Source organism: Physella acuta, unplaced genomic scaffold (assembly GCF_028476545.2).
Source record: "Physella acuta isolate Inbredline_101_S28 unplaced genomic scaffold, ASM2847654v3 ptg002010l, whole genome shotgun sequence".
Taxonomy (NCBI): Eukaryota; Metazoa; Mollusca; class Gastropoda; family Physidae; genus Physella; species Physella acuta.
Window position 1 is genome coordinate 113858 of NW_026733515.1, and position 26191 is coordinate 140048.

Here is a 26191-nt window from a genome sequence, read left to right on the forward strand (position 1 = left end):
TGTATTTGGTTTTCTTACTGTGTACATAAGATGCGAGTGATTGAAAGCTGAAAAGTGTAGTATGTAGTTATAGTATTCCAAACACAATTTGACATTAAAACAGTTGAAGCCCTTTAAAAAAAAGAAAAAACTAAAAATAAAACAATCTAGGAATGCTGTTTCTATTAGCTGAGCACATATTTGTAAAATAACTTAATTGTTTACCAGAGAATACTGTGACCCAGTTTGTACTCCAGGCAAAAAGTGCCTATGTTTATTATTATTAAGTTAAAGAAAAGTATCAAACAAACAGGATAATATTAATAATAAAGACCTCCACACTAGAGAAGTATGGAATGAGTGTTGCATGGAATCCAAATCAACTTTGATGTTGCTAATAGCTATACTGGCCATAATTGGCCTACATTGACCTTTTGCTGAGGTAGGCAATTGTTTTTGTTTAACTTTAGATGTCGACTAAATAAAGAAGAAAACTGACACGCCAATACCAAAATCAAGAACTTGTAAAGTTCGTGGTTGCTAAACCGAGAAGTCCTGAGTTCAATATCCCGTGTAGATGAGGCTCTATCGTTGGGGATAGCAACCTATCTTGGGGATAAAACACTTGTTCTTGGATTGACAAAAGATAAGAAAAGAAATCCAGAAAGAAAAGCAGCTGAACGAAGAAGAAAAAGGTTGGATATATTCGGTATCAACTGTACAATTTTAACAGACACACATTTCAAACTACACATGCATTTCAATGACAAAGTTCAGTGAAGCCATAATGTTGAGTTTGACTGAATGAAGAACGATATTGTTATTTCAAGCAAAGTTAAGGTTTATTGTCTTAAAGACATTGTCGTGGATTGATTTAGACTAAGACTTCCCTGTTAAATAAGCCGACAACGATGGTTCTTCTTATTTCTCGTCTTTGATGTTGCTTTCAAGAACTTGAATGAGATTAGATTACCTACATAAGGCTACAAAGTTTGGAATCTTGGCTTTCTAATAGTGGACCTGGCTACATGACATTACCCCCACTCCGTCAATTACCCCCCCCCCCCGGGAGGAGACCCCCCCCTCCCGTATTTACCCCCGGGGCAATTACCCCTTGTCAATAACCCCCCTGGAGAATCCCCCCCCCCCCCCAGGCCTCAAGTTATGATCCTAACTCAAACTCTATACCTATGTATTTCCTTAATCCTAATCGATAAAAAAATGACCAAACCCTAAGCATTCACCTCAGCCTAAAACTTAACACATAACCAAAACCAACTCTAGACTTAGGTTTCAGCCTAACCTTGACCATAACACTAACCCTAATCCTAACCTTAATCCTAACCCTGACCATAACACTAACTCTAATTCTGAACCTAACCCTAACCTTAGCCCGAACGCTAACCCTAACCTTAGCCCGAACGCTAACCCTAACTCTAGCCCTAACTCTAACTCTAGCCCTAACGCTAACCCTAACCATAACCCTAACCTTAGCACGAACGCTAGCCCTAGCCCAAACTCTAACTCTAGCCCTAACCCTAGCCCTAGCCCTAACGCTAACCCTAACCCTAGCCGTAACCCTAACCATAATCCTAACCTTGGCGAGAACGCTAACTCTAACCCTAGCCCTAACGCTAACCCTAACCCTAGCCGTAACCCTAACCATAACCCTAACCCCAGCTGTACCTTAAGAGGTGTGTCCGTGGGGGGAAGGGGATGTCCTCCTTGGCGGGGGGGGGGGGGTAAATGACAGGGGATAATTGCTTCAGGGGGGGGGGGGAGAGGACTAATAATCTGTAAGTTCTACTATTCAATACATTTGGTTAACACAATGTCGTCACACATGTAAAACAAAATAAGCAGTGTTTTTATTATTTGTATCCTTAAAAAATGCAAAATAAATGCTACGCCATTAACTCAACCCTCTTTTTTCTCGTTACATATCGTCACATAAAGCCACCGCCCAAAATGATGGTGACGTCAATATACAATCATAAAGTGGTCACCCATTAACGACGACTCACTCTTCAGACGATTTTGCACCCAACCCCCTTTCTCTAATTGTAACACATTTTCACAAAAAGCCAGATCTTCGCTCCCCCCCCCCCCCACCACCACTCTCTTTAAAAACACGACACCTCAACACATAACCCCCTCCGCCGTTCCCCTGAAACTGCATTTTTACTTTCTCGTATATACGAAGTATAGAGAAAGTCTTGTAATCGTGCAAAAAAAAATCGAGATTTTTTACAAATCTCGACGTTTTACACCTCACTGATACGGAAAAACATAATTTTGCAATCTTTCCCACAAACCCTACCCCATCCCAGTGAAAGCAGTCCCCTCTGAGTTACCTCCACTAAGTTTAAAATCGTTTCAAACTAAATTATCTGCCCTTAATAGCTGTCACTAAACCCGGCTCTACGATTGTAAACATTTAGCTTGAACCACAGCTCACCAGACCATGTAGGGATGGGGGTAGTAGGGATAGAGAGAAAGAGATGGGGCTGCTAGGGGCGCTTACCGCTTGGTGTTTTCTATGGTATCCATGAAGAGAATTATTTATATAGAAGAAATATATATTAAACCAGCGTACCCGTCCCGCGCGTTGCTGCCGTCTCAGAAGACAGACTGACGCAATATTTTAAGAGGATTCCATAATTACATTAGCAATCACGTATTTTTTTACGCTTGACATTGATTTCTAAATCTAAACAATTTAAATGTAATCAAAGCCGGTGTTATATTGCTTTCATCATAGTTGTTGAGGCGCAAATTCTACCGCACACAGTAGCCCATTGTATCCATAATGTATCGCACTCTTTAAAACGAACGTAGGCGCAATACTGTTTACGAGGGACCCACACAGAGGCGCTAGACCACACGCCAGTGGTGCAGTAGACAAAAGTTTCCCTACTGTAGGGCGCTCTTTTAAAACTCATAGTGTTCCTCCCGAAGCCAGGGGCGCACCGGGTCAAACGAATTGTTATCGAATGTCGTGTGCCACAGAGTCAATATTGTAGAGTGCTCTTTAACACAACCTTAGGATATCCCAGGGCGCCAAATCGCATCCTGCCGGGGCTCCGGCAGACGCTCCTGATTCCATATAGTCAACAATTATTGTTGCCCATCGTGTCTTTAGTGTATAAATTAAAAAAAAAAACGAACGTAGTCGTCATAGTGTTCACATAGTAGCACTGGGCGCTTCGGGTTACGTAATATCCGGGCGCCGGCGGCTGCGCCTGTTGTTGCTTTTTTACCTTAGCCCCCATGCAGAAGGCTCAAGTTTTAATATCGCCGCCCTGGATTTTCGGGCGCCAAGCCGTTTATTAACAAAAAGTGCACCCTCCAGGGAAACGCCCATAATAAATTTTAATTTTTGTTTTCGCAGAAAACTTCTCGTGAGTGTTTTCATTAACTCTCGAAAGTTTAACGGCACTCAGATGAACGATGTCAAACAGCATCCGTTTTGTTTTTTACAAACTGTGTAGAGAAAAATTGCACCATCCAGAAGCGCCGCCCTGTTAAAATAAAAAATAAATAATTTCTTACTGTAACCTCCCCTGAAGTTTTATGGCGAGCGGATGAACGGGATTAAACCGCAATCTACTTTTTCGTATATATACCCTATATAGGGAATAATCGATTCGCGCCCTGCTGGAGCACCATGCTTGTGAAATATATCCAGTGGTATTCTTAACTTAACTTGCATGGCCATAGGATGAAAGGTGTAGTGCTGCATAGAGGCATAAACAAACCCACAAACAAACAAGCAAATCTTCATTATATATATACATAGAGAGAAATATACATAATTCTACATATGCATATATATATATATATATATATATATATATATATATATATATATATATATATATATATATATATATATATATATATATATAGCTACATTTGGTGACTTCCCATTTTCCCCAATGGCGTCAAATTTTGCACATAATCCACTTATTAATTCATGTGTAAAAAAGCATCGTTTTCATCGTAAATTATTAGATTTTGGTATCAGCCTCTCTCCGGTCGTCGCTTAGCAAATCTGTTATCCAAAAATTCAACAAGCATGTATTCACCTGTACATTTTGCCGTTTGTGTCATCTCCCTTCACCCCCCCCCCCCCTGGGTGATAGTTTTTAAACGTGCACAGTTAATTGTATTTTTTTTTTATCTGCAGTCAGTTATTAGTACAGTTAACTCTCATTAGTCATTTATTGAACTGGCAAAATGCATACTTCTTCTATATATTTTGCTATTTTTCGCCATGGTGTCACCCCCGAAATTTTGCCACCTTGCGCAGTCCTCAGCCCCGCCCCCCACCTTGTGACGCCTCTGGTTAGGGGTACTACTTGAGTACAGTAAATATGTATATATATATATATACATATATATATATATACATATATATATATATATATATATATATATATACATATATATATATATATATATATATATATATATATATATATATATATATATATATATATATATATATATATCGGGGGGGTATAGCCCTTTGGCACACCTTGTACCTACGCCACTACATAATCATGTTCTTAAGATTATATAGCACATTCTATGTATAAATTCGATAAAAATAGCTATTACGTATTCTACAATTTTATATTTGTAATAACATATTGTAAACGAAATGAGTCTTAAATTCGATTACAAAATGGGCCTTTATATTATGTATTTTTTCTATTTTGCAATCATATCATGTATTACTTGTTGTATAGCCTAGATTCTATAATAATATACTAATATATTCTATATTACATAATCCTATATTATATCGTTTAGTAATCTCTACCCTAATGTTTTCTATACCGAATAATCAATATTCTGTAATTCTAATTGTGTATAAATTAATCAAATAATCTCTAAAATTAATCATAACTATGATCACAATTAAATTCAGCAATCCACTGTATTAATTTATATTGCTAAAAATAATTTAATTTTCAATTTTAAAGACAGAGATACATTTTTTATAATATTAATTATTATTAGCTCTGTAAAATGAATGGTTGTTTAATTTTTCTTATATTAAATATTTTAAGCGATTAATTAATCGAAATGGTTTTATTCCGTTAGCTAGTTTTTACAGTTTATAACTAGATCTATGATTAGAGTCTCAGCGACAGAATCAAATGAGAAAAAATCTATAGCGTTACTATATACCGACACTGTTGATAAGCCACTCAACGACAGTGTCGTTGAGAATAGTGTATGATCGGCTGCAAGCACACCTGTCCATTAAATAGTGCGGAAATATTAATATTAAAAATAATGCGTGCCGTATTTCTAATTTCAGAGAAATCGATGGCCGAGAAGTACTCGAAATTTTGCTCACCCGTTCCGATCTAGACAGAGAGACAGATATTGAGACACAGGAAGCAAGTTAAATAAAAAAAATGTAAAAGTAGTATTCAAAAAAGTTTTAATAAAAGCTTTTTTATAATAATGCACTAAAAAGGAGAAAATAAATTATTCTTTAAAATAATACACTATAAATATTCGGGGTTTTGGGAAATTGCGAAACGCGAAATGGCGATGCAGTAAACTGCGAGAAGAAAATACGAGACATACTTGCGGAATCACGGGTAAATAGCAGTGTTTCTTCCAGACTTTTTCTCCGGGGGTGCACTTGAAATTTTCTGGGGGCGGACACAGAGGCGTAGCTAAGGGGCCGGGGGCGCCAAAAGGGGTGGAGAAAAACTTAAAAGCTGATTTTATGCTGCCGTTTTGAATTATAAACATGTTGTCTGACACTTGGCGGAACACTGGGCAGGTGAAGTAGAGTTGAGTAGGTCACCTGTGACGTCAGTATATGAAGGGATAGTCCGAAATCGGTGTTTTCGGTGTTTTTAAAAGATAAGAAACATATTTTTGAATGTGGGGTCTGTTTTTTGTGACGATAAGTGACACTGCAGTAGCGTAGCGAGGAGGGGGAGGGGGGCGGGAGGGGAGGCGGGGGGGGGGGGAAGGGGAGGCGGGGGGAGGTGGAGGGGGGGGGGCGGGGGGGGGGGACATATGTTGGGGCGCCAAAATGGTTTGGAAAAATAAATTGAAAGGTTGAGTGGGGTTCAAATCGAAAGTTTGAGTGGGGGGTGCACATCAAAAGTTTGAGGGGGGGGGGGGTTGAAAATCGAAATCTTGGGGGGGGGGGGGGGGAACGGCTAACGCCTTAACATACTGTTTCATTGTTTTCTACCTTGATTATTAACTGTAAAACTTACTTTTAAGAAACAGTGACCGGCAAAATCGCTTTCCAATTTTTCCTAGACGGGGGTTGCTAAAATAGGAAAAATTTACACTAGATTGGTGAGTCCATAAACGTTACCACTCATAAAAACGTACTGTTCTAAATTTTTAACCGTAAAATACGTTAGTGACTTTTATCAAGATGGTTCCAGCGGCGGGGATTTACTCGATTTTGAGTAAATAACCTTTAGCAATTAGAAAAGGAACTAATTGTTCTAAAGTGCATTGTTTAAAAGGTATTTGTACTGGATTTAAACACTTGGAAAAGAAACAAATTGTATTAACGCGTAATGTACAATTTCACTAGCCAGTTTTGTTAAGAAATGACGCGACTAGTTCTTTATAAGATTCTTACGATTCTTTCAACTTCAACGTGAGAGAATAGATACTTTTACTTGATTGCATTACATCTTGCCTGGATCACTGTATTAAAGAGAAATAAACAGACGAAATAAATAGACGAAATTTTAAGAGCTAAAACATAAGTATATTGTACCGCATAGATCAATTTTTTATTGTTTGTTTCTTAACAAGTCCTAATACTGCAATTTTCATATAGTTATTGCCACTAGACCTACTAAGCCAACTAAGCGATGTAAAAAAAAAACAACATGGCACAACACGACAACAGGTGATGCTGAGACACAACCAAAAGAAGACCACCTTATACAAACTACACTCTAATGCAGTGGTTCTTAACCTTTTTGGAAGTACCAAACCCTACCAGTTTCATATGCACCTTTACCGTACCCTTCTTAATATTTTTATCGTCCACATTGTCAAAATCTTATTGTGAATCTCATGTCGGATGTGTATCTTGAACTCAGCCAAAGCTCTGAGACTTACATACCGAACACTTGGGTTCTATTGAACCCAAGTTAAGAACCACTGCTCTAAGCTCATTTGATTTTTGTCTTTTTTTTTTTTCGGTTTCCTAAGGAGCATAGCATAGGCAACAACTCACTTGATTTTTATGAAGATAGAACCCTAGAAATAATAGCGCTAGAAATAATAGGCGGTTTTGTTCAAATGATTATTCCTCAATAATCATTCTGCAGATTTCTATAATATTTTCAGGCATTATGGGAAATAATACTAGCTTTTGATTTATGTAAAAAAAGAAAATTGAATTCTTTCGAGATAGATGGCTTGCGACCGAGACCTTAATATCATACTACCTTGATTTTTCGAGGAGAAATAGTATACCCGCATGCCGCAACGTCATTCAATGTCAATTTCTCGGTTTCAATGAATATATAGCCCTCCCCCTCTTCTCCACCGCATTTAAAAAAATATTACTAACGTAGTCGGGGTCAACAGTGTTGTTTGATTTAAAAAAGGAGCGTGAGGTATTAATTAACGCAGCTGTTTCTTTAATAAATAAATTATTCTGGAAATTTGTAATTTCATTACTTAATTAATTAATTAGTTAATTCAATTATCTCTAAAGAAAATAAAGGGAGATAGTTTAATAATTTAGTTGATTAGTTTAAATGTGTTAAGACACGACACACACCACTATGCTTTTCTTGTATTTGGCCTGACCTATTAAATATATTATTGTTTTTAGTTTATACTAGAATACCCGTCATCCGTTGGATAACTGTGGGTTTCGGGGGTCATCCATCAAAAAACATCACGTCTGCCACTCAGAGGCATAGCGACCCTTCCCGGCGCCCGGGGACAAACTTTTCGATTTTAACCCCCCCCCCCCAAGATTTCGATTTTCAACCCCCCCCCCCTCAAACTTTTGATGTGCACCCCCCACTCAAACTTTCGATTTGAACCCCCCTCAACCTTTCAATTTATTTTTCCAAACCATTTTGGCGCCCCAACATATGTCCCCCCCCCCGCCCCCCCTCCACCTCCCCCCGCCTCCCCTTCCCCCCCCGCCTCCCCTCCCGCCCCCCCCTCTCCTCGCTACGCTACTGCAGTGTCACTTATCGTCACAAAAAACAGACCCCACATTCAAAAATATGTTTCTTATCTTTTAAAAACACCGAAAACACCGATTTCGGACTATCCCTTCATATACTGACGTCACAGGTGACCTACTCAACTCTACTTCACCTGCCCAGTGTTCCGCCAAGTGTCAGACAACATGTTTTTATCGTTTAAAAAACGATTCCAGCCGAGCATGTCTCTGACCACACTATCCCTTCATATGCTTAGGACAAAGAAACAGATGAACTCTACTTCACCTGCCCTGTATCCTGCCAAGTTCAGATAGGCAACTTTATCATTCACATCTAAAAAAAAAATTGAAAAAAAAATATCATTGACATATAGGTCTAGAACCTGTGCCACCCGCATGAGAGCGGACTACGCTACCAACTTAGCTATTTACTCGTGACGTCACAAATGAATTTTTATACTATACTTTGAGTCTCCTTATGCAACTTGATTTACGCGCATAGATCTAGATCTAAGTCTAGTAGCAGTAACTTTCAAATTAAATTTTATCTTAAATTAGCCAAACAAAGATTTATATAAAATAATTAAGGCCTGAAATAGATTCTAGATGTAGAATTTACATTGTCTAGATCTAGAATTTACATTGAGTCTAGTGACCTAGATCTAGGCTAGATCTAGATCTAGGCTAGATTCATAACTAATTATCTTTCCTTCGACAGCTGATCTTTAGATCTAGAGAAATTTATTGTAAAACTAAATGAAAAAAGACAGTTGAAAATTGATATAAGTGTTGGAACGTAATAAATACAGCAAACGGACGTATTGTTAAAGTTATGACCGACAGAAAATTAGATTTAGAACGCGTTAAACTTTTGAATGGGAACACAATTTTCTTCGATAGACGCCGCCATTTTATTGTACTAAAGAGTAAACAAAAAACTGTGACGTCACGGTCCCGCCGAGTGTAGTGGTCGTTCTAAACTTTTAAAAAAAATAGGGTTACTCTACGTATGAATAAATCAATAAATTAATTAACGTCTTTAAATAAATTTGTGATTAACAGTCTGTCTGCATTAAAAAGTTATTCTCTACCTACATACTATTTTACAGCTCTCCAGATAGAGTAGAACATACCACAATACTCGATCGGACAAACAAAAAACAAACAAAAAAAAAACAAATAAATATTCAAACATGTAAACAAACTTGACTTTTAGTAGTATATAGATTTCACTCAATGCAACAAACCCGCCGGTTGGTTGAGTCTACACCGGGAGTTCGCTCTACTACGTAATAAAACAAAATTACTTTCATTCGCTGGTCAGCATCTTAAGAAGAAAATGAAAATTCCCAAGCTATTTACCAACGCATGCAGGACATGATATGACAGTGTGAATACACTTTGGAAAAGGCAATAAACACCTTTGAGATGAACAAACAGTTAAAACAGGAACTGGAAAATTATGAAAAATTAAGTAGAGAAATAGATCATAAAATCAAAGAGGCAACAACAAGAAAAGCTGAAGCTAAAACTGTAGTATGATGGCCTGGGTTTAGTCATGGATTAATGTAGATTTTACTTTCATTAATGACTATTGTTCACGCTGATAATTGTGTGCATTGAACTAGTAGTTTTATGCTCAAAGACCTGATATTTACGTTTAAGTGTGTTCTTTGTGGTCCTTCTTCCTATTAAAACACTAAAATCTAAGCATGGTCAAAAAAAGGCCGAGCTCGATAAAACGGGGAACGGAAAAAAGTCAGGAAACCCCCCCCCCCCCCCCCCCCCCCACCCGAAAAGTCAGTTTTTGCTAAGTAAAAAAATCACAGAAATAAAGACAGGAAAAAAGCCACAAAAATCTTGTAAGAAATATTTTGATTTAATAGAGAATTGTAAAATTTTGGTTATTTATTATTGTGGGTGTTTTTTTTAATCATAAGCTTTAAAAGCATAGTTTATAAACAATAAGTAATAAACCGGGAGTCATCTCCCCTAAACTTTCTCGAATATTCTTATATAACTCGGAATATAGACATGATTTTTATTACTTAAACTTTTAAAAATAGAATAGAATCTCGTAGAAAAAAAAATTGCGCACCAAGCGAACGCCAAAACAAAATATGCATAATAGTGCCGGATATTATTAGTACTTTATAAATTTACATGCGTTTTTTGAGAAATCGGAAATGGCGTAAATTACTACTTCCGGTCAACGGAAATTACTCAAAATTGATAGAAGGTAGAGAGTTAGGTGTTATACTAACATGTGAAATTTCATTTATCTATCTGAAATAATACTCGAGTTATAGGCTTTGGAAAATTAAAAGTAGAAAAAGTATCACTTCCGATTATCGAAAATCGCTCAAAAGTTGACACTTATCTACGATTTTGATAAGATACTTATATATGAAATTTCATCAACCTAGCTATAACGATACTCAAGTTATCGTGTTTACACACACACACACATTGACACACACACACAGACACACAGACATACGGACAAAATTGCAAAATTATGTTTTTCTGTATCAGTGAGGTGTAAAACGTCGAGATTTGCAAAAAAAAAATTTTTTGCACAATTACTAGACTTTCTCGATACTTCGTATATACGAGAAAGTAAAAATACTAGAAAATATTTTGCACAGCAATCTCCACTTTTGTTATTATTTAGTTCGTAGAAAAATTTATTATAAATGAAATTTAGGCACATCATTGTGTTTTGCCGTAGGCCTTTCCTTGTTTGGCTTTTCCTCAGTCGGCCTCGTCCGTCCATATTGTGTGTTGTTGACGTTTCGCGTCAATGACAGCCTTTGAACTGTGTGCCGGCTTTCTGTTTTTAACACGTTTTTATTAACTCAGCTTCGTGTGGATGTGTTTGTTGTTAAAATTGACATCGAAAATTAGCCACTTCTGATTGCTCTATAGACCTGAAATTTGGCATGCATGCTACTTTCGCCTCACAATTTCAGATGCAATCATAAAAACTAGCAATTAGAGACCGTAATTAGCTTAATTTAATTACGCCCCAAGGACCATAAAATTGAGGACATGATTTCTAAAGATACCGACAAGACTGGAGGCTTATCGACACAGTTACTTCGGCCCCAATCGATGTGAGCGCGCTGGCCGTGATCGTATAGTGGTTAGTACTTCTCGTTGTGGCCGCGACAACCCAGGTTCGAATCCTGGTCGCTCAAGATTTTTTTAGTCCGTGTATTTATAAACACTTAGTCAATTCATACTTAATCAAGTCATTAGATAAAGTAGAAAATAAACTATATAAAAAACTTTTTTAAAAACCACGTTTTTCATGTGTAGCAACGGACTAAAAAGGAGAAAATAAAATACTTAAAAAAAACTTTTTAAAAAACCACGTTTTTCTTGTGGACTAAAAAGTAGAAAATAACTATTTACATACATTTGATGACAAAAAACGTGGGTCGGGCAGATGGGTCGGGAAATTTGATGGTGAACGTACCCACGTTTTTTGTCATCAAATGTATGTAAATAGTTATTTTCTACTTTTTAGTCCACAAGAAAAACGTGGTTTTTTAAAAAGTTTTTTTAAAGTATTTTATATGAAATGAGCACAATAAATGTGGGCAAGTAAGGTTGTTGCTATGAATTGAGGACAGCAAGTCATATTAACTACGCACATACGCTACTTTATGTACGGATTTATGTTCCGAATGACATTTTTTTCTTAAACAATGTGTTATCATATTGCTTTTGGCACACTTAAAGCATATGTCGAGGAAAATTTTGTTTCATAAAATTTTAAGGGCCCAAACATATAATGGTAATTATAAGTACCGTCAGTAATCTTGGACATTTTTTCCAAAAATTAAAAAATTTACTAAACAGGAAAAAACGATACAATATATCAACTAATACCATGGCAATCATTATAACAATCATTTTTTTTGTAATTTTCACACAAAAACACCACAGCACACAAGTATATTTTACTGGATTTTCTATCGGACCACATCTTAGACCTCAAACACAGCAAAAGGTGCCGACATGTCATGCTCCCTCACTCATCAATTTTTGCAATAAAAATAAATAATAAATCTTACTTCTACAATATTTCTGAAGTAAACCCTATGCTAACCTTATAAATGGATAAATATTTTTTTAAAGTAATAATAATTTATCAAAATAATATTTATGGCACTCCACATAAAAAAAATCTGCTTCCAAGAAATCCTTAAAAAAATGACCGTGTGCCCTGACGGTAGGGATACTTATAAGTCCACTTGTATACATCGATCTAATACAAAGTCAATTTGATTAAAATTGTAAAACTAGAAGCTAGACATATTACCATGAGTATTGAAGATGACAATATAAAATATTGGGTGTTGAAAACTTGAAAAATAAGGTTAAATAAAGGGAAATCAGGAACATGTGAGATATGTAAAGAATGATTGTGAACTACCGATACAGGTAGAGATTGAAAATAGGGCCACAACAGAAATATTCAAAAAAACATGTTGCGATTGGATTAAGTAGAGCATGTAAGAAAAAAGGTGGTGTCAAATCGGTAATCATACTCAACTCTAGATTGTTTCTTCATTACCTTCACTTCTGTGAGTGATATTGCTTTGTTCTATTAGCTCGTATAGTTCCAGTTGCTCTGTAGCCCGAATAACGCAACTCGCATAACAAGGTTTGTAAAAAAAAGTTATCGACAGTAGGAAAATTTTCCAGAAGAGATTTAACTGCTCTAGCACCAAAGAGGATCAACAGAAACCTCTTTAGACTTGGCGCAATAAAACAAATCAAACGCGTGGCAGTAGCCATTTCAATTTATTAAAGTCCAATTCAATAACCAAATCGTATGGGTTTTCCTATAACAAATTGTTTGGCCAAAGTATTTTATCGTCGACTCATCCACATACAAGCTTTCATGAGCTGACATCAGTATCTCTGAATCTTGTGAATTGTCAACAAAATTTAGGTTTCTTTTGATTTCTTGAAATCTATTGTATGGCACTAATGGCATTCCAAAATCTTCATCCAAACTCCAATTAGCCCACTTAGTAGGCATTGTGATAACCTGTTAAATGTCTTCAAATCTGCTTGATTCATTTCAAAATTATTTCTGTTATTTTGATTTGCGTACACAATACCGTTTTCAACAATCATGTTTATTACACTTTCAATAATAATAAAAAAAACATTTTCGAACAACATTTAAAGGGGGTTGTAGTCTTTCATTAATTTCAAAATGGTATATCATCCCGCAAGTGTATTTTAGTGTAGCCCTACCATACCGCAATAATTGTAGAACTACGTATAAATACACATTTATCACATAAAGATACATTGACTGAGGCTTTCTAAATAAATGTTCTTACTTTTTAATATAGGCCTACTACTGATTCTAGAGACTAGTAATTCTTTATTTCTGTGTACCCAGATCTACTGTTTGCGTCATAATTTATTTTTTTAATTTTCTTTAAAAAGACTGAACCATTGCTCTCTTCTGATCAAACGTGTGTATGCCCTTTCATCGGACATTTTTTAAAATGTACAAAAATTGTTAATTTTATCAAAAAGTAAGAAAAGCCAATTTGAATGTAGGCCTACCTATTTTTGAGGTTTGAAAATATTGAGTCTGTTCTCTGTGTATGTATGTTTGTGTTGTTCAAAAGATTCTGTTTGTGACATATACTTTTACAGATATAACCTCTCAAATATGGCACTAGGGCAGGGTGTTGCGAAAAAAATAATTAAAAACCAACTTTTTAAAATATAACTTGTACCACCAATGCGGAATCGTTAGCATAGCTGTCAATTGCAGTTTGTGAATTTCAGTGTTTTTTTCTTTACTATTAAAAGGCTTTGTAAGAAACATGTGAGTAGCAGAGTGTTTTGTTTTAATTTTTTTTACATTGTTTGTTTCTTCAAAATTATTTAAAAACAAACATGAATTCATAGCTATCCACTTACAGACTTTTATTCAATCAATATCTTTAACTTGAAACAAATCGTTCAACAGTCTGGCTCAACTGGTGATCTGAAGGTAACTACACCTGTACAGCATTTATTAAATACTGCATCGTAGGTCAAGGTGCCGCAACACGAAGGTTTGATTCCTTGTCTTCGAATTATTTGACCTTGGCAACAGATTTGAGTTCTAGGTGAATATCTCTGGTAACCACATTGACCTACAAAAAGTTGAACATATGAACTTATTCGTTTAAAACTGCATAGCTATTTAATATAGACGCAAAAGAGAAAAAAGAACATGTAATTTTATTGCTTAGACGACTCATGACTGTGGAAGAATGTTAAAGGAAAATAAAAATGTATCAACGAAAAAGTGCGTATTTGTCGTTTCTAGACATACTGATAATATATTCTAGCTCTTATACATTCTAAATGCTATATGGTAAAATCGTAGGTAGAAATGAGGAGAGACTTGGAGGTTAAATTACAACCTTTAGTTATATTGTGAATTATAATATTAAAACGTTAGCAATATTTTTATATTAAAGGCATACAATATGTAGAGGAATGCTTACGGATGGGTTGTTCTAGAAAAAGAATTGCCTCAATTGTCCACTAGTTACAAGGTTTTTATTTAACTCGCTTCCTGCTTTTTTTTCTGTCGCCTGTCATCGATCGAAACTGGCAAATGAAATTTTGACCACTTCTTACAGACCAATTTCTCCTTAACTTGTTCAAGACCCAATGACATTGCAATCTGACATTGAATTTGACGTATTTGGATGTAATTTTTTTAAAGAATCAATTAAAATTTCCTATATAAAGAAGTATTTATTGTAACGACGCATATTTTGTTTTTTGTTTATTTGGTGCGCAATTGTTTTAGTCATGTCTCTATTGTATTAAACATTTTAAAGTATAAATGTAAAGGAAATTAATAAAAAGCGTTTTTAATAACAAGCTTTCATTTTAAAAAGTAGAAAATAAATTATTTTTTAAAATGTATAATAGATTACTCTTTTAAACATTTAAGGCCTTGTTTTTTTAATTAATTAATTTTCAATTGATATTTAATTCTTCTCAGGCTCCGGCTTGCCTTAAATCTAGTTAATCGGTTGATCATGATAAATTCATTGTATCCTCGAATGAGAAATTGACAAACGTGTTCTTTTGATAATACATAATAGAGTTGGAACCACATAAAAAAAACTAACAGACATAAAATATAGCTTTATAATGCATTACATTTTCAACGGAAGCCATGTTTGTTGTGAAATTAAATAAATAGAGTGTTCGTTATCCGTTTTTATAATTAATGGTGTGTTTCTAAAATAGAATATTTATCTGAATATTATTAATAATTTGAACATTTTTATACCTTCACTTTAAACAAAATAGTTTTTTTTTTTTTTTTTTTTTTTTTTTTTTTTTTTTTTTTTTACAAATATGTATATTTTAAAATTCCACACATATTGCAGATTTTCTGATCTATAGTTTGAACAAAATAAAAATAAACAAATAAAAAATTAAAGATACAACTTAAAAAACAAAATTGAGTTTTAATAGTATATTTGCTAATAGGGCTTGTAAGTAGGTCCCAACTTCTTATCATAATAGCCAGCTAGTATTTTTTAAACCAATTGTGAATATGTTTATTAAGTCGGTAAAAAAAGAAATAAAAGTTACGCTATTGTTAAGTTATTTAAAATCGTAAAAATTGATAATGAGAAGTAAAGAGACAAGCCCTATTAGAGCCACACTGACTCCCATTAATAATATAACTAAAATATATTATTCTGCAGCTTACTTCTATAATTTTGTTGGGATACTTACTTTAATGTATAATGGAAATATTACCGGATGTTTACTTTTATCATAAAAAAAAACCTTGTTATGTTAATATAAAAAAAATGCCGGCTTCTGGCCTTTCTTTTGTCCTACGAAGTTTCCAGACTGGAAGACCGTTTCTTTGTAGCCCCCCCTCCTCTCCCGGGGTAGGTCTACGACTTTGCGGAGCGGCAAAGCCCTAGAGTCGGAAAGACATATTTTCCTTATGGCCTAGCAATTTATCTAGGTAGGCCTACCAATAGAGCCTACCTTCTTATAAAATTTCCCTGTTTCTTTCTCACATAATTTATGAGGAAATATATCAAGTCACCTTTGACGGTATATACGTTTTTTTTCTGGAATTGGTCTAGACCTAATAAAATATCTTCGATAAAGAAGTTTGTTTGATATAACTGTATTACAAGTTTCCTTAAAAGATTATCCATTTTTTAGGTGTATGCAAAAAATTAGCCTGATGTATAGTGTATAATTACCCCCAAATTCTTATAAAAATACCCTATTATCTCCCCCACATAAATATATATTATGACTTACGATGATTAATTACTTAATTACTCCCATCGTCGAAGACCGTAGGTCAAAATTGTTTGCATGTCTCTTTCGTTTTCTTATTGATGATTAAAAGAAAGTAGAATGTAATAGAACAAAGTAGAAACCCAGCTTACACAGTGTGAAACAGGGATTGGGCTAAGATTACGCCAGGATACAGTCAAGATTTGTACGTGCTTGCATCCCTGGATACGATGATATTTAACCGTTTTAACCTTGGCTGCCAAGATTGCGCTGATTTATGTATAAACTGCAGAAATGTTAGCTAAATATGCTTTTTAAACTTAATATAATTTAATTAAAATAACTCATCTTTAATATCATGCTCTAGTTTAAACATAGCGTAAAAACAAACTATGTTGCATGAGTTAAAATTTTGTGAAACTTTTTAAAAGTTTGTGCTCTACTGCCGGTCCCGCTCGCCCATTGTCCACTTGTTCACATTCCTTCCTATTGTTTGCAAGTTAGCATCCCGGTCCTTCACCATTTATCTTAACAAGAAACTGTATCCAGTCACAGTAAAACAAGTGGGCCCACAGCAGCCAATTTTGTTCAATTGTGAGAAGTAGTAGATCTATAACTTTATTTATACAGAATCTTGAAACTTTGTCATTAAAATTAAATAAAAAGTAGTTATTTGAGGTAATGAGCCTAGGTCTATATTCTATTATCTAGATTCTATATTCTGCTTAATTATTTTGGCATTATTGCTAAACATAAAGCCAAGTGCTGACTAAACAAATCCTTTATATACAGAGTTCAAATAAACAGAGATACTGTACATAACCTGCCAATACGCTAGAAATGGGACGACATTTTTAGACATTCCTATGATACCTATGTACTTATGATGGTATCTTTTTTGGAGTTTTGTGTAGAGTTAGGCTTTTATTATAGTCTTAAAAAAAGAGTATCTAATCTAATCATTTATTGTATTACTCACTCATTTTATTATTATATTTAATAACTAATAATGCAATTTATTTTTAGGTCCATGTGTTGTGTGTATCAACAGCCCACTAGAGATAGTCTTTTAATACATATTAAGGTCCCACTGCTTGATACTCCACTAAATAATGGCTACAGCCGAAGATCACTAAATGTTTTTTAATAACTTAATATTGGACCAAGATATAGCCAATATTTCGCCAAGATATAGCCAATATTTGGCCAAGATATAGCCAATATTTGGCCAATATGTAGCAGATATATCCAATATTATGCCAAAATTGCGCCACATTCACGCTGAGTTTCACTACCAATGTTTGGCCAAGGTTAAGCCAATGTTGCACCAAAATGTAGCCAATATTGGTAACCAATGTGTGCTGACTGGAAAGAAATTGATCGAGTTAACTTTACTGTAAACAATATCGTTTTTTTTAAAACCTCGAGACCCCACCAAAAGTTTGGGTTTTTAAGAGATGGCCACCGTTGTCATGGCAACCATATGTTAAGAAGAATCCCTGGTGCATATAATTATTTCCCTTAATTACCCTAACACAAATAAATAAAAAGTGTTTTCCGGTTTTTTTTCCAGAGCTTCAACTTAATTGCTTAAAAGGAATAATACCTGTAGCTTTGGAAAGTGATCCACTTATTTCACCCTGAACTTTTGGTTTTGTAGTATATCGAGTCCATGGTGTCAAACCAGGCCCAGCGTCATGCATGTCCCTGAAATGATCAATCGATACTACTTATCTTTTAAAATAATTTTTTCTTATATTAGAGACGCATTTTGTAAATTTTAAATATTGATCAAACCACTGCAGCAGATTATGGACAATCTGGAAACAAGCTATGGAAACAAATCCAGTGAAAAATAGGCTGAAGTTGATGCATAACCATTGTTACTCAATATTTGACTCTTTTTCTGATAATACTGTATTCTATTCAGCTGCCAAATGCCAAATGCCAAATATGGGTCAACCATTGGTGGGGGGGGGGGGCGTCCGAAAAAATTTGACTTTTATGGACGGGGAGGGGTTGGGGGGAGAATGGGTCGATGTGGAAGTCCACATGTGGAATCAAACAACAAAATGCTTAAATTAGATACTTTTTTTTTAAATTAAAAGATGCATATAAAAAAAAAATCTTCATTATCCATTACATCGGCATTTCTCGTGGTAAATGTATGTTTACCACCCGCTTAAGAAAAAAAGCGTTTTTATTTTTTACAAGCAGGGAGGGGATGGGGAACTGGAAGTGACCGCGGCAATTATCTAAAACAATATGTTATTTCAAGTTTATTTAAATATTTCAAACCATTGTAACTAAATCAAAGTAGGCCTACATCATCATGTGTCAAAGCCTAAGATGATGTAAAGTAGTATTTTTTTTTTCAAGTAAAAAAACTCAAAACAACCACGTTTGAATTCCATATTAGTTTAGAAAGTTGAACGTTTTTCATCGCTGCTGATTCTAACTTGAACGTCATTGGCAGTGCCAATATTGTTAAACACATTATAGCTGCTTCAACCAGTAGACTATGTGCGAAAGTTCATAATGTTATTAATTGTCAAAGCATATTCTTGTAGAAAAGCAACAAGAATAATTTTTAAGCTGTGTGGAAGATATAATTTATTTGATGATTACGATTTTGAGCAAAATTCAATTCATGATAAACTTGTGGTTAAAATTTAAAGCCCTCATAGTCCACTTTGGCTCCACCAATACAATGCCCTATCTCGTTACCTTCAACCGACAAGCTTCATATTTGAATTCTCAAGAGATTTTTTTTTTAAACTCAAAACATATAATTTAGTGGTGCAGAAAATGAATATTTATTGAAAATCGACCATGAATTCAGCTAGGTTTGTGTTCTTATATTTTCCTTATCCATGCAGGTTAAAGGTTCTGCGGGTGTTAGATTAGAATTATTGCACACAACTCATGCAGTTATCACGGTCTCTTTAAGGTCCGTTTTATATATTCATCCGACCACTTTTCCTTTTTTTGCTGCGCATGGGAAGTATGAATGGATCAAAATATAAAGAAAGAAATTACTCGACGTACCATCAAAGGTCGACTACTGGGAGGATATAGAAATAAAAGTATGTTAGTCAGTGCATGTATATAAACGGTCAACGCACGCTTGTATAGTTGGCGTTTGCAATGATGGTAACGTTTGGGTGTCCTGACGTCATGGATTCTACGATAAGTGTTACTCGTTCTGGGGCACTTATTATAATTTTAGTGCCGTCTCGCTTTCTTATTGAAACTATTTTCGCACTTGAGTCGGGTGTGTGTTCCTTTTAGTCTTTTTTTTTAATTTAATTTTTTTTATAGTAAATTTATTTCCATTTCTTTTGTAATAAATTTGATAAATTTGATAACTAAGGTGGTTTAGCTGGTGAACGGAAAAAAAGTCACAGGAAAAAAAAACAGAAAAAAATCACAGTTTTTGCTCCTCAGTAGGCATTGTCCGAACATATTTTGTAATGTTGACGTTATGCGTCAATGACAACCTTTGAACCTTGTCGGCTTTCTGTTTTGATCGTAAGTTTTGTTATGTAATGAGCGTGATAAATGTAGGCAGTAAAGGTGGTTGAACTAAACATAACTATTGTTGCCATGAGTTGAGGGCAGCAAGTCAGATGAACTTACCATTTCACGGTAATTTAATATTGGTATTTTAAAAAAAAAACAAGATGAAAACCGTGGACTTTGCAGCTTTCTATTAAATGCTACTAATCTTAAGTTTAAAATAATTACAATGTACATAGTTCATAATAAATATTTTTAGATGAATTATAAAAATTCCTATGCGTATACAGCCTACACACATCACATTACATTTAATTAATCCTAGGTTAATTTGCACTCTCTAAATATTTAATACATTAAAGTATTAACAAATATCATGCAAATATATATTTGTGACTTTTTTCCTGTGACTTGTTTTCCTGTGACTTTTTTTCCTGTGACTTTTTTTCGGTTTTTTTTTCTGTTTTTTTTTCCTGTGACTTTTTTTCCTACAATCGGTTTAGCTATGAGTTGAGGGTAGCAAGTCACATTTAACTATGTGTTTAAGCTATTTCGCGCTAAGTTAAAATTTGTATTAATAGTATTTAAAAACACGATGAAAACCATAAAGTATTATTATATGTTGTGAAAGGATAAAAAAGGCACAGGAAAAAAAATTAAGTCAGTTTTTGCTAGGAAAAAGTCACAAAAATCTTTTTAGAAATATTTTGATTTATTTATTAAGAATTGTAAAGTTTATTTTTTGTGAGTTGTATTTTTTAATAGCATATATTATTTATAGACGTTAAAAACATTATGGTTTATAACAATTGTAAGTAAAAAATGATTTACACAACAATCTCAACTTTTGTTACTTATTTAGTTGAATACACGGTAGAAAATTTAATTATAAAAGAAAGAAGGCACATCGTGTTTTGCATATGTTTAGCCGTAGGCTATTCTGTGGTCAGCCTCTCCTCAGTAGGAACAAATGTCTCAACATATATTGTTTTGTTGACGTTTTGCTTCAATGAAAGCACTTGAACCTTGTCGGCTTTCTGTTTTGATCCTATGTTTTGTTATATAATGAGCATGATAAATGTGGGCAGTAAAGGTGGTTGAACTAAACATAACTAATGTTGCAATGAGTCAGCTGAACTTAACATTTCACGGTAATTCAATGATAGTATTTAAAAAAAAACACGATGAAAAAGGTGGACTTTGGAGCATTCGATTAAATTTAACATACCTACCAACAAGAGGACTACCTGGACACCTGCCCCACAGGTGTGTCGAGGCAGATGCACGATTATAGGGGCGGGTAACAGTCGGAAAGCAGGACAGTTGTGTCACCTCCTGGACCAACCAAGCGGAAGCTCCCCCTAGTGGGCACGCTGCGACGTAAGACCAGATGGTGTGTGTACAGATTAGAAGTTGCTACAGCGTGTGTAGTGGATGCGGTGTGTGATACGGGCAGCTGTCCAGTAACAAGTTAGCGGACCTTACTTAAAGAGCAAGTCGGGGTCACCTGTGCCTCGCTCCTATGGCCAGCACGGCGCTAGATTCCCCATCATTAGCGGGGGTGCTAATCTGAAAAAATGCAGGATGGACTATCTGGTTTTTGCCAGTAGCACTCAGATTGAAATGTTGGTGCCTACTAGCACCTACAACGCCCCTGAAATGTGTTGAAACTTTTATGTAAAATATATATATTCAGAGAGTGCTAATCAACTTACGATTTAAATGTGTAGGTTGTATGCTCATAGCAATATTTATTAAAAATATTTTGTATCAAATACGTAGGTTTTAATTCCGTTATTGGCCTATATGTACTAAATAAAATCGTGTTTCTTTTACACAATAAATTAAAATTAGCGTGAGATGACATAAAACGTAAATAATCTGACTTGCTGCATTCAACTCATAGTTCAACCGCCTTTTCTGACCACATTTTCACTCTCATTACATAACAAAGTATAGCGTCAAAACAGAAAAACACGGTACAAACTGTCATTGACGCAAAAGGTCAGCAACATACAATATGAACGGATTAGGCCGACAAAGGAAAAGCCGATCAAGGAATGGCAAAAAACAAATGCAAAACACAATGATGTGCCTAAATGTCTTTAATATTTTATTTCTTTTACTACCGCATATTTAGATAAATACGCAACAAAATTTGAGATTGCTGTATGTTATCTTAAAGTATTTTTATGTATTATTGTTTAAAAACAAATAAGTTTGCTTAAAAAAAAAACCTTTCAAAACAGTACACAACAATTAAAAAACTATTTCTTTAAAGATTTTTGTGACTTTTTTCGATAAAATTTTTCCTTTGTGACTTTTTTCCTAGCAAAAACTTTTTAAAAAATTTTCCTGTGACTTTTTCCCCTTTGTCGGCTTTCTGTTTTGATCCCATACTTTATTATGTATGAGTATGATAAATGTGGGCACGAAAGGTGGTTGAACTATTGTTGCAAGTCACATTAACTACGCCTCTATGTCATTTCACGCTAATTTAAATTTAGTATTTGAAAACGTGATGAAAACCGAAAAGGTTAGAACATTCTATTAAATATTAATAGAATATTAAAATCTACATCATCATTATCATCCTTCCTTTGTGGCCCCAGGGGAGCAAAGGTCCGCAACCACACATCTCCATTGGACTCGGTTTTGTGCTGCCCAGCTGCTTTCGCCTCTTCTTCAATCGTTCTTCTCCATGTCTTCCTTGGCCGACCCACCCTCCTTTTTCCCTGGGGATTCCAGTCTAAAGCATGCCTTGCGATGTTTTCTTTTTCCTTTCTTAATGTGTGTCCGATCCATCCCCATTTTCGGGCCTTGACATCTGTCTCTATTGGCTCTTGCTTTAAAGTTCGCCACAGGTGTTTGATATTTTGTCTAGCCATCTTATTTTAAGTATGTGTCGTAAGCATTTGCTTTCGAATGCCTGTAGCTTATCAGTATTTGTCTTCGTGACTCTCCAAGTTTCCGAGCTATAGAGCAGCACTGCCTTGACATTTGAATTGAAAATCGGGCGCAGTGAGTTGAAGGCACATCAGCCTTGTTGATACGACATTTTATGTCTGCTCCCCTGTCCTTATTGATCACGCTTCCCAGATATGTGAATGTTCTCCATTTAGCTGTATGGGCAGGTCCTGGCTGTTATTGATTCTGATAACATCTGTTTTATTTTTATTTATTTCAGTCCCACTTTGGAGGCTTCTTCAGATAGTTTGGCTTGCGTATGTTGATGCTTGTGAGATAGTAGGCAGATGTAATCGGCAAAATCAAGATCCTCTCGCCTTTTGGTGAAACTCCACTGGATTCCTTTTTTTTGGGGTTTTTTAACATGATCCAGTCGATTACAATCGTGTGTCATACATACCTATACAACATACGCCTATATATCTAAAAAAAATCTTTACATTACATTTGAATCGTAATTTGATTTCCATACAAATACTTATTTGTGACATTTTTCCTGTGACTTTTTTTCCTGTGATTTTTTTTCCATACAATCCTGGTGACACTAAACTTAATGACGCCACTGATCTGATAAATCAGGTAAGTTTTACTCACCTTTGTGTATTATCTTGGTAGACGCTTATGCTAGGCTGATGTTGCTTCCGTCTATCCATTTTATATTTAATTTTTCTAACACTTGATTGGGTTGATTTTTCTCTTTCTAGATCAATATGTAATATATCAGGGATATCATTCGCGTTCTGCTTTTGTCTAGCTGTAAATAAATAAACAAGCATTGAATGTATAAATGTTATGATTAGATTACACACATTTGGACACCCAAAACAACAAATTTAGAAAAAGCTTGAGCTGGGCCACTTGAAATCTTCCTGTTTGTAAACCTTTACTAAAACTATCAGCGACCCAAGACTTTTTCAAGGCTATATAAATTTCATTAATTTTCTCGTATACGAAATATAGAGAAAGTAATGAAATTTAATCGAGCAAAAAAAATCGAGATTTGTTTACAAATCTCTACGCTTTACATCTTCCTAATTCGGAAAAACATACTTTTGCAATTTTGTCCGTATGTCTGTGTGTGTATGTGTGTTTGTAAACACGATGAGAACCGTAACAGCTACGTTGAACAAATTTCATATATAAGTATTATATCACATTTGTTGCTCTGTTTCAACTTTTCAACGATTTGCGGTTAACGGAAGTGGAACTTATTCTCCTAATGGTTTTTCAGAAGCCTATAATTTGAAAACCGTTTCAGATATATAAACGAAATTTTACATATCTAATTCTCTGCCTTCTTTCAAATTTCCTTTGACCGGAAGTACTACTTTCACTATATATATTAAATTTAAAAAACAAACCCACCCTTACGTCGTCTTACCATCCACTATGCTATGTTACACCCTCCCTACAAGTTGGAATTGTTTTCACAAATTTAACACCCAAATAACTCCTTCCTATCGAATTATTGTTAGTCCAGGGGGATTAAATCCATTAGCGTCGACCATCGCCTATATTATCTTTAACACTACTTAAAGCATTGGCCCTACTATATTATAGTATTATATTGTAGGGAGGGTCTAACATAGCACAGTGGATGGTAAGACACAGACGATGTAAGGGTGGTTTTTTTTTTTAAGTTTAGAGGGTGTGGAAGCTTTAGACGACCAAGGTTCATTTCAGTTATATTCAAGGTTTAAATAGTTTGGTATCACCAAACTTTAAAGAGCTTTATTACCGTGGTTTCGAGACAAAAATTCTCAAATTCAATGCACACTCTCACCTGTATTAGTTACACGATAGAAATTTTCTTTTGACGGGGCTCTTATGTCGGGCTGATTTGTCGGGGTCGTAATGACAGGGCCGTTTTGTCATTGGCTGTTTTGACGCCGCACGACTACTTGTAAAAACTTAAAACACACATTGTTTTTTTTTTATTTTTTTAAAACTAACTCCCATTTAGTTGGCCCCAGGCATCTACAAGGTCTGCAGCACTTGTCCCCTAAAAATTGCATTTAAAAAACAGCGATTCTTTTTTCGATTTTATTTTTTGAGCTCAGCCAACAATGAGTATAACACTCAATTTCTATGACATTTTCAAAAATATGCCTATTTCGTATATTACTTTTTAAAATGTAATTGAAAACTGCGCAACGAAAATTGCGCGCAATGGCATTTTTTTTTCCTAAATCGAACATTTATAGACAGTAACAACATAATAAAATATATTTCCACGAAACATGACACAAGCGTATTAGTACAAATAGTTTGTACTACGCAGGTTTCCGATTGAGCATTTTTCTGGAAACCAGTGTTAACCACCTTTACAATAGAAGAAGAATTTAATGTTCATGAAAATGTTTTGAATTTTGAAGTGGGATAGTTTCGTTATGTTTACACAGTTGATCGAATTTGTTTTGGTTTTGGTTTAATTTGTCAATTAAAAAAACAAAAAAATTAACGTATTATTTCAAGACCATCTTTTTTGTAGGTAGGTTTGTAGTGACGGTTGAAATATATGAAAGTACACAAACCTTCTACAGATGAAAGCCATGTTTCAGGTGAGTTATCTTGCTTTAATCTGGTATTATTATGCCACAAGACCAGTTCGGGTCGACTAAATGGGCTTCTATCTCTATTTCCTGCATCTGTTGGAGTGCTAGACAATTTACTGGTCACAATGTTTGATGGCACTTTTATTACCTCAACAACTGAGCGTTGTGCTGTTTTTTCTTGACCTGTCTGAACTGAATTATCCAAAACATTAAACGGGCTGTGTTTCTGATTGTTATTACTCTGCGATTCACAAAGCACAATCAGAGAAGCTATACCTGTTATTATTAAACATTTCATCATGATTCTAAATTATCAAGTTTCAGGAGTGCAATCATACAATAAAAGACTGGATTTGAATGGAGTATGTTATGGTTCTCATGGACTCCTAACTTATAGGTTATATTGTTTACCGTACCGAGTTCAAACTTTCACTGTGTGGGCATGTTTAAATAAAGACGCCGAAGAAATCGTGACTGTTGGGCTGAGGCAAAGCTTTCTTCAAATATTAGTCTTCCCTGAAATGTGCCGTTTTCAGGGCTATGGTGCGGTGTTTTTCTAGTCTTATATTCCACTAGCTCAGTGACTCTTAACCTACTGCAAGCTTACTTCTCTGTATATATCTTATGATACTTGGTATCATAAGACTAACAT

The 26191-nt window shown here is 34.9% G+C and overlaps 1 protein-coding gene across 1 annotated transcript; it reads right to left on the reverse strand.

Moving 5' to 3' along the window:
* Positions 1–13416: 13416 nt before the first annotated feature.
* Positions 13417–25909, reverse strand: LOC131931699 (uncharacterized). Its single transcript, XM_059288517.1, has 4 exons — positions 25519–25909; positions 23579–23738; positions 18105–18205; positions 13417–14355 (listed from the first exon to the last, which is right to left on the reverse strand). Exons 1-4 carry the CDS (start codon positions 25838–25840, stop codon positions 14180–14182), a joined length of 759 nt encoding a protein of 252 aa, XP_059144500.1. The 5' UTR covers positions 25841–25909; the 3' UTR covers positions 13417–14179.
* Between the last annotated feature and the right edge of the window lie 282 nt (positions 25910–26191).